The sequence below is a fragment of the Chenopodium album genome, chromosome 26 (genome assembly GCF_948465745.1).
Source record: "Chenopodium album chromosome 26, dcCheAlbu1.1, whole genome shotgun sequence".
Classification (NCBI taxonomy): domain Eukaryota; kingdom Viridiplantae; phylum Streptophyta; class Magnoliopsida; order Caryophyllales; family Amaranthaceae; genus Chenopodium; species Chenopodium album.
The window spans coordinates 30,486,694-30,496,499 of NC_137859.1; the positions used below are offsets into that span (position 1 = coordinate 30,486,694).

The 9,806-nt window shown below is 34.5% G+C and overlaps 1 protein-coding gene across 1 annotated transcript; it reads left to right on the forward strand.

The window, feature by feature from the left end:
- LOC145617004 (putative disease resistance protein RGA1) lies at positions 1 to 3,132 on the forward strand. The gene has a single exon (XM_081671712.1). It carries the CDS (start codon positions 1 to 3, stop codon positions 3,130 to 3,132), a length of 3,132 nt encoding a protein of 1,043 aa, XP_081527838.1.
- Positions 3,133 to 9,806: the final 6,674 nt, after the last annotated feature.

Genomic DNA, 9,806 nt, shown 5'->3' on the forward strand with positions numbered 1-9,806 from the left:
ATGGACGTTGCTACTGCACTCACTGTTGCTCAAACGTTGCTTGCAACATTACAGTGTGCTGAGGTACAAAGCCTATGCTCCTCCTGTAAGTATGAATCTGAGCTTAAGAAGTTGCTCGAAACTGTAAAAACCATCAAGAAATTTCTCCTGGATGTTGACTCCAATCGCCAGGAGCTCACAAATGAAGGCCAAAACTGGGTTGAGAACCTCAAGGACGCCGTCTATGATGCTGATGATCTGATGGATGAATTCAATACCATTGCTCAACGCCTGAATAGAATGCCTGGTGGCAAGATTTCCAAGAAGGTACGCCGTTTCTTATCATCTGATAACCATCTGATATTTGCTTTAAATAAGTCCAAAGAGATTAAGACCCTTAGAGAAAAGTTGGATAGTGCTGCTAAAAACCATAGTGATTTTGGGTTTAGTAAGTTGTATAAGCCTATCAAGAGTAGAGAGAAAACATGTTCTTATGTGTTTGAACATGATATTATAGGGAGAGATGCTGACAAGGAGATTATTGTGGATTTGTTGTTAAAAGATGACTTGGAGAAAAATATTTCTTTTGTGACTATTGTAGGGATTGGGGGGTTGGGAAAAACTTCTCTTGCACAGCTCGTGTATAATGATTGTAGGATCAAAGATTCATTTCAAGGAAATATGTATTGGGTTTGTGTGTCTGAGGATTTTGGCATGGAAGCTATCATAGGTAAGATGAATTCTGAGAAGGAGCTTGAATTTGAGGATCTATATTTGAAAATTCGAAAGAAGATAGAAGGGAAAAGGTACTTGCTTGTTTTAGATGATGTATGGTCTGAGAACGGTAGAAAGTGGGCTGAGTTGAAGAACTTCCTTATCTTAGGGGGAAGGGGAAGTAGGGTGTTGGTGACTAGCCGCTCCAAAAAGGTAGCAGGATGTATTGGAAACTATCCAATTCATGCGTTACCTGGTCTTGCAGAAGAGGACTCTTGGGAATTGTTCAAGAAAATATCACTTAGAGAAAGGGAAGACGAAGCAGTCACTAGACTAATCGAGATAGGAAAAGAAATAGTAGAAAAATGTGTCAACGTGCCACTCTCCATAAGGGTGGTTGCAAGTTTGCTGTATAATCAAGATATAGCAACTTGGCAGTCATTCAAAAGTATCGATTTGGCTAAAATATGTGACGATGACGATGACATAATGCCAACATTGATGTTTAGCTATTATCATCTTGCTCCAGAGTTAAAAAGTTGCTTTAGCTTTTGCTCACTCTTCCCAGAGGACTATGTCATTAGGAAAGCGGAATTGATTTGTCTCTGGATGGCACAAGGATATCTTGTTCCAAGTTCTAAAAATGAGAGCATGGAAGATGTCGGTGAAAAATATGTGTCAATTCTATTGCATAGATGTTTTTTCCAAGACATTAGCGGGAATGAATTTGATGAAGTTTATTCATTTAAAATGCATGATCTCATACATGACCTTGCTAGAAAAGTAGCAAAAGAGTCTGCAGAATTCACAAATTGTAGAAATGATTCAGAAGGGAAAGTTCGCCATTTAATAATTGATAATGATGAAGGGCTGGCTACGTGGTTTCGATCACGTAATTATCCAGGTAAAAGTTTGCGTACCAGTTTGAGTATTTGTGATTTGACAAATAGTGATGTGGATGCTATTATTTCAAATTGTAATCACTTAAGGGCATTTGACTTGAGTTATTCAATCACTCAAACATTACCAGATAACTTTGGTAAATTATTACACTTGAGGTACCTTGATTTGTCAAATAATGATGAATTGGAGATGCTCCCTAAGTCGATTACCAAGCTTTACAATCTACAAACTTTAAGATTGGTTGAATGTAGGTTACTAAAGGAGTTGCCTCAGGACACAAACAAACTAGTAAGTCTTAGAGTGTTGGATATAAATAAATGTAATAGATTGTCTTATATGCCAGCAGGGATGAATAAATTAACATCTCTTCATACACTACCGAGATTTATAGTGCGTGGGGATGATGAATTAAGGCATCTTAAAAAAGGCAAGCTCATAGACTTGAGGGCTCTCATTAGTAACCTCAGAGGTTATATCAAAATTTTGAATTATAATAACAATAATAACATTCCAATTATAGAAAAGTTTATGTATGTCTATCTAGTGTCTACAAAGTTAGTGTGCACACTCACTTCTTCAACCAAAGAAGGTCAAAATTCATTGCTGGAAAGCCTGTTCTTTAATCAACAAATTCACAAGATGACCGTGACGAATTATGCGGGTGTGAAATTGCCAAGCTGGGCGCCAGGGCTTGTGAGCATCAACTTGGAAGAATGTGATGAGTTGCAATACCTCCCATCATCACTAAGTCAGCTTTGTCATCTCAAACATTTCAAACTTCGGAATTTGAAGAATGTAGAGTACATAGAGAGTGATGCACCATCTCCATCAGCTAAATTCTTCCCCTCTCTTGAGGAATTAGAGCTATGTAATATGCAAAAATTGAAGGGATTGTGGATGGAGGAAGCTGTTTTCATTCCGTCATTTTCTCAACTCCGCATTTTGCTCATCTCCGATTGCAAAGGATTGACATACTTTCCTTCATGTCCACACTTAAAAGAGCTAGAACTTTACAACATCAGTGAAGCACTGACATTTTGTATGGGAGGAGACGGTGTTCAAAACATTCCAATCTCTTTGAAAAAATTGATAATAAATAACTCATGGGTTTTCAATTCCCTATTTAGAGAGTTTGCGGGAAGCGTTGATTGCATCAGATTGCGTGATATAGAAAATTTGGGAACAATTAGAGAGGGATTCCAAAGATTCGGTTCTTCTGTTCAAGACCTCATAATCTGGAATTGCAGGGGATTGGAGGATATGGGAATAGCATGGAAATCTCTTCACTCTCTTACTTCCTTGGAATTAATTGAATGCGAAGAGGTAATTCTTCCTAAGGATCTTCAGTACTTGACCTCACTGCAAATTCTCAAAATTTGTGCTTGTGAACTCAAATCACTGCCAGAGGAAATGTGTCACCTCACCTCCCTCACTACTCTTGCAATTTTATATTCCGGCCTTACGGATAGATGCCAGAAACCAGACGGGGAAGACTGGCCCAAAATATGCCACATCCCAAATCTGGATATACGTTGACGTCTACCATCATCAATCTGGTATTTTATCTTTTTAATTTTTTTTGATACTGTCTTTCCGGAATATCCATCTTTAATAATCAGGTTATTGATTTTTGTTTTCTTTAATAACAGTATTACACAAATGATTTTCTCAGTGTAACGTTTGGTTATTGGTTACTTGGTTTTTTTTTCCCATATTGGTTACTTGGCTAGTGTAGTGTTTCCGATTCAATAGCATTCATAATTTTTTTTTTCCTTTTTCTAAAATAATTTAATGTGATGCTCATTGTTGACAGCCATGACAACGTAATGCAATATTTTATGGATGTCATAACATCTGGTCATATTGGTGTCAATCTGCTCTGTATAGTTTTTAACAAAGGAATCAACTCTCTAAGCTTTTACAGTTTCGTGATCAGGTCTTGTAAGTTATAACAGCTGACATGAGGTAAAGTCAGTCAGTCCTAATAATGCAAACCTTGAGGATTGTAGTCTGATTAATGTACAATAGGTCAATAGCTTACTATCTCAATTCTTAAGCAGTGTTTTTATTTTTAATGCCCTTATAATCTTTACAAGCAAAAATAAATGTATAAATAAACAGAATGTTGTGTTGTTAGCTTTACTTGTCTTTCTCGGATAAGTTTTATGTTGATCTTGATATTGACTACTGCTCTATTCCTTTTGTTATGAGTTAGGTGAGGGGTGCGCTCCATTCTTGACTGATTGGCTGGCACTCTGGCAGTATTGGTTGCATTTCATGCTCAAAAAGAGATCTTCCGATGTTTAGAGGTACTAGGGTGTTTTGAGCGCGCGTGCTAGTTGGAATTTTAGAGTGTTATTGTTGTCTTGAGGTGCGGCAATGTGGGGGTTTTTTTTTTTTTTCAAATACGTAATGAGTTTGAAAAGAAATTTATGTTAAGGGGCTTGTTACACATGTGTCTAAAGTAGTATTGAGCATGGTTATTGTTTTAAAAAGATTGATAATAATGTTTTTGTACGGGAAAAAAATGGAGTGCGTTCTATTTATTCTCCCGCTTATCATGCCCCTCTCCTAAGCTAATTTCCCGATTATCTAAAGTGATTTCTTAAGTGGTCTCTTGCTTTCTTATGTGATCCTTCTTTTCTTTTCTTAAGTGATACTTCTTTTTGAGTGTTGTTTCTTCTTTATTGAAAATTTTCTAAAGTGGTATCTCTCTCAATGTCGCTCTAGCATTTAGTAACTCCTTTTCCTAAATTAATTTCTTTTTTAGTGGTCTTTCTTAAGTTGTCTCTCCTTTTTTTATGTTAAAAGTGGTCTGTCTCAATGATCTTTTGTAAGTGGCTTCTATCTCTCAAGTATATTAATAGGTCGCTACCTAAGCTATAATTTCCAGATTTTCTTAAATGGTTTTTCCATAGTGGTCTCTCTCTCTCTGTCTCTATATATCTATCTATCTATTTATCTACCATTTTTAGAAAGCCATTTCCTAAGCTAATTGCCATAATTTTTAAGTGATCTTTCTTAAGTGACTCATCTCTCACTCTTTCATTTCTAAGCTAATTGCCTTGATTTTTGTATGTGATCTTTCGTAATTGGTCTCTTATTCCTTCAAAGCCAATTGACCCTATTTTCATAAATGATATTTCTGAAGTGGTTGCTTTTTTTTTTTTTCTCTCTTAAATTAAGATAATTGTCTTGATTTTCTTAAGTGATCTTTTTTGTGTGGTCTCTTATTCTCTCAAATTTTATGAAGCCTTTTTCCTAAGCTAATTTTGTTTTCATAAGCTAATCGCCCTAACTTTCTTAGGTGATGGATCTTTCTTAAGTGGTCTCTCTCACTAAAATGGTTTCTTTCTTTCCATCCCCAGCTTACCCTGATTTTCTAATTTATCTTTCTTTTCTTTATTGATCATTCTTTTTGAGTGATTTTCTTCTTAAGTGATATTTCTTAAGAGGCTCTCTTTCTTTATAGCATTTTAGTAACTTTTTTTCCTAAGCTAATTTTTCTTATTTTTATAAGTAATCTTTCAAGTAGTTTCCCTCTTTTTGTTAAGTGATCTTTCTAAAGTGGTCTCTCTCAAATGATTTTTTTCACAAACGGTCTCTAACTCTCTTTCTCTTAATTGATATCCGTCATCTCTAGTAGGTCGTTTCCTAAGCTAGTTGCCCTGATTTTAATTTTTAAAGTGGTTTTTCCTTGGTGGTCTCTCTCTCTCTCTCTCTCTCTCTCTCTCTCTCTCTCTCATTTTAGTAACCTTTTTTCTAAGCTAATTATTTTTTCTTAAGCTAATTGCCTCAATTTTATTAAGTGATCTTTTTTATAAGTGGCCCCTCTCTCTCTCTCTCTCTCTCTCCCTCTCCCATAAGCTAATTGCCTCGATTTTTGTATGTGATCTTCCTTAATTGGTCTCTCGCCTCTCCAAAGCGAATTGACCTTCTTTTCATAAATGAATTTTCTTAAGTGGCTTCTTTCTCTTTATAACTCTTATGATAATTGCCTTGATTTTCTTAAGTGATCTTTTGTGTGGTCTCTTTTTCTCTCGCATTTTAGTAAGCCTTTTTCCTAAGATAATTATGTTTTCATAAGCTAATCGTCTTAAGTTTCGTAGGTGATGGATCTTTCTTAAGTTGTCTCTCTCACTCATGTTTCTCTTCCTCTCCTAAGCTAATTTCCCTAAGTTTCTCTCCTAAACTAATTGTCCCTAATTGGCCTAAGTTTCTCCTAAACTAATTACCTTGCTTTTCTTAAGTTATTGTTCTTTTTTTAGTGATCTTTCTTTTTCTTGATGATATTTCTTAAGTGGTCTCTCTTTCTTTTTAGCATTTTAGTAACTTTTTTTCTAAGACAATTTTACTTATTTTCATAAGTAATTTTTTTCAAGTGTCCTCCCTCTTTTTATTAAGGATTTTTCTTAATTGGCTTTTCTCAAATAATCTTTATTAAATGTTCTCTCTCTTACTATCTATTTCTCTTTCTCGCTCTCTCTCATGTGCTGTTTCGTAATTGATCCCTCTCTTTCTCTCTCTCTCAAATTGTTAAATTGAACTTTTCACTTGTTCACTCTTTTACTCATTTCCTTTAGATTTTTCTCTCTTTATATCCTAATCATATCTAATCGCAAGTTTAGGAGGCGAGTTTATGTTAATTAAGAATTAATCAAAGAGTTCATGATCAAGCTATATTAAGTAAACAATCATCTAGTACTTGAACATCTTGGTATAAAAGACTAAGCGGTTTCTCTATCACTATTCTTTTTTTTTTTTTGACATCCTAAGATAATTGCCTTAATTTTCTTTCTTAAGCTAATTTCCCTAATTACCGTAATTTTCTTAAGTGATCTCTTGATTTTCCCCCATATTGATTAGGGCTATTATGATAATATAATATGAGTATTAATTTTCAATCTTCAATTATATGATCTTAATTTTTTTGTACTATTCTTTAATGCTGTAAGTTTTGGGTCTTTTATTTGTGTGTGAATCTATGTTCTTAACAATTAGAGAATCAGTTCTTGTATCGATCGTTCTAATTTGATTTTTTTTTGAAGAAAATCGCTCTAATTTGATTATGACACAATCGTATGCATAAACACTTAATTTATACAACAGGGTCCATTAATATATTTCTGCATATATGACAGTAGTCTTATTAGAGGCAATGAATTAAATTTACTTTTGAAGATGAATGGATAATTCAAGTGCAAAATGGTCATTTAATCGCCCAAAAATTTAAGTATGACACATAGATCATATGAAATAGATCAAGTCTTGAATCCTTATGAACAGCCTTATCGCATCTATTGTATATCCTCGTGAATTTAAGAGCCCTACAACACAAAAAGATCACTCAAATCACTAGATCACAATTGAATTCAAACCAAACAAATTCAATAATCAAACAATTAAATCAAACTTTGAGCGGATAAGGCTGGTTTTACGATTGACTTTGCTGGGTTTTACGGCATTCGAGTTGCTGTCGATACTCTCGTCTTCCTCCAAATCTTCGATCATCATCTTCTCTATTGTTCAATCTCTGTTGCCGCCATCATTTTTCGAAGAAGGGAAATTGGGGGATCTGGAGGTCGTATTGAAATAACCCACTCCAATTTTAACCTTCACCACAACATCTGATCCCCTGCTCCAACATACACCCTCTTCTGTCCATCGTTCATGTTTAGCGCTTTAAATTTCCTCTTTCTTACCACACATCCACCTAAACCAGAATTAAAAAGCCGTTTCTATGAACAAGATGAGCCAATCTTGACATGCCAGTTGTCATTCAAATAAAATCCAAACTTTCTACACAAATTGGGGGTTAATGTAAAAGAAAGCAGCGGAACTAATTCAATTGAAAAAAAAAATCAACAAACCCAGAACAAATCTTGCAACTTTAACAAAACCAAAATCCCAAAATTAACAAGTTGGACCGAAAAGAAACCCAAATTGATGAAAAGAAAACAAATGCATCTAGCACATTCGAATTGAAGAAAGAGAAAAGATCTTAGTACTTTCGACAAGCTCTAGAATTACAAGAAAATCTTACCTCAAAAATTGTTTCAATGGAAGATAGAAAGCCCGAAACCGCGATTAAAAGGAATAGAGTATGAGATTTTAGGGTAAGAGGATAATGAAAAATAAAAGCCGCTTAAATGGAGAATCGTGGCCATCAAAGACTATTAAGCCCCACGGAGAATCATACTGAGCAATTTCGTGCTTCATCAAGAGGAGAGAGAATTAGGTAAGCATGGAAGAAGACAGAATTGAAGTAGGAGGAGAGAGAGGAACACGTGTCGCTGCAAGGGAAAAGAGGACCACCCATTTGCACATGCAAATAAAATGAAGGGCAATATAGGAAGATCACTGTAGATAAGGAAACCAAAGGCAAAATACAGGGGTAAAATCGGCAGGACACTGTTCATAAGGATTCTAAGATTTCAGCAGTGTTTCTTATTTGTGATCCCCGGCTTTTATAGGGTAGGGATTTAAATATACAGTTGATCATCAACTAGATTTGAATAAGTATAAGATTAGTTTTGCCTCAGAATTAAACTAGCAGAACTAAAAAAACATAACTCGAGCCACACGTGTTGCATAAGTATATCATTTCCATTGCTCTAATTTGCTGCATCTATCAAACAAATTGTTTCCAAATAGCAATGGTTTTGACGCTAAAATTAGTAATTTTTATTATTTTTCAACCTTTGCAGGAACATTCTATGGCAATGGCTTTTTGATGCAATAGAGATTTCATGTGTAATGTAAAGTGACGCCTTTACGATGGGAGAAAAAATGACACTTAATTTGCTGCATGCTAAGAAGCTAAGTTGTTCCTGTGTTTGAACTTTTTTTTTCAAACAAGTTCTTCCTCCAGCTACTGCCTACTTGCAAGTTTATCATGTTGCAAACTTGAGACTTTACCGACAGCAATTCGATCTAGCAACGCATTCTTGACTTTGGACATGCTATATAGGCTCACTAGTTTCCATGTCAAGTGGATCATGGTTACTTATTGATTATATATAGCGCGATGCTACTGCACTTGGCGAAGAGATTACTTATTGATGCATAGTTACCTGAACATTCAATGATTACATTTAAGTGTTTTGTATCCTTGAGTACTCTAGTGTCTAATTGATCTTCTATGTATTTCTTCTAAACTCTAAACTAAAACACTTTCTTTAACTATTAAGGGGGCGTTTGGTTAGTGTATTTTGTGGATTGGAAACGGATTCGATTAAATCGATACCATTACCGTGTGTTTGGTTTGAATACATGGTAACAATTACCATTACTTAAGGGTAATGGTTACCCCTCATTTGTTACCTCTCAAAAACTTGGGCTAACAAATACCCTTGCCCTCCTCTTAATTAATACTCTTTCCATGGTTAAACCAAACAAATGAAAAGGTGATAGCTATATGATTATTTCCCCCTCTTATTTGTTTCCTTTCCACTTCATTTCCATTGCCGAACCAAACACCCCCTAAGCGTGATTTAAGAAATTACAGTGTACATGAATCAAGTACTAATTGATTAAAAATTTTAAACTCCATTTGTTGTTAATGATACAATTATGAGAAAGCTAAATTATATTGATGAGCATACAAAGTACATTACAAGAGTATTGAACATCACTAAACTATGACCAAGTACAATCATATCATATCATATAACTAATATATAAAGCTAAATTTTTAGCTGGGCCACGAGCCAGCGACACTTGGCGTCCCAACTTTTCACCAAGTGTCGCGCCATGTAGGCGACAATTAATAATTAATATGCCACATGGGATTTATTTGAATATATTTTTTGTAGAATATGATAGAAAAATATGCTAGAGTTTTATTTTCAATAAAATTTGAATAGGATAAAAAAGTTATTTTAGAGTTTTACTTTCGATATAACTTTGATTTAGAATTTTATTATTAATAAAATACCAATATTTTTATACAAAATGGCGGATCCAGAGAAGTACAAAAGGAAAAAAATTAAAAAATCAAAGAGACCTATTACTATATATAATCGTTCTATGAAGTCTTAACATACAACCAGCTTTTCCCTAGATGTTTAGAGAAATTGAAAAAAGATATATCATAGCTTTAGACATCCGCTCTTTTTAGTTGTACAATGTTACTTTTAATTATTTTAGATTGTCAAGTATGAGTCAATTGATTATTAATCCATGAGTAGATAATTCTAATAGTATATATA

Bases quoted from the DNA above. Each gene is read 5' to 3' on its own strand.
- LOC145617004 (XM_081671712.1), top strand. From the start codon at position 1: ATGGACGTTGCTACTGCACTCACTGTTGCTCAAACGTTGCTTGCAACA.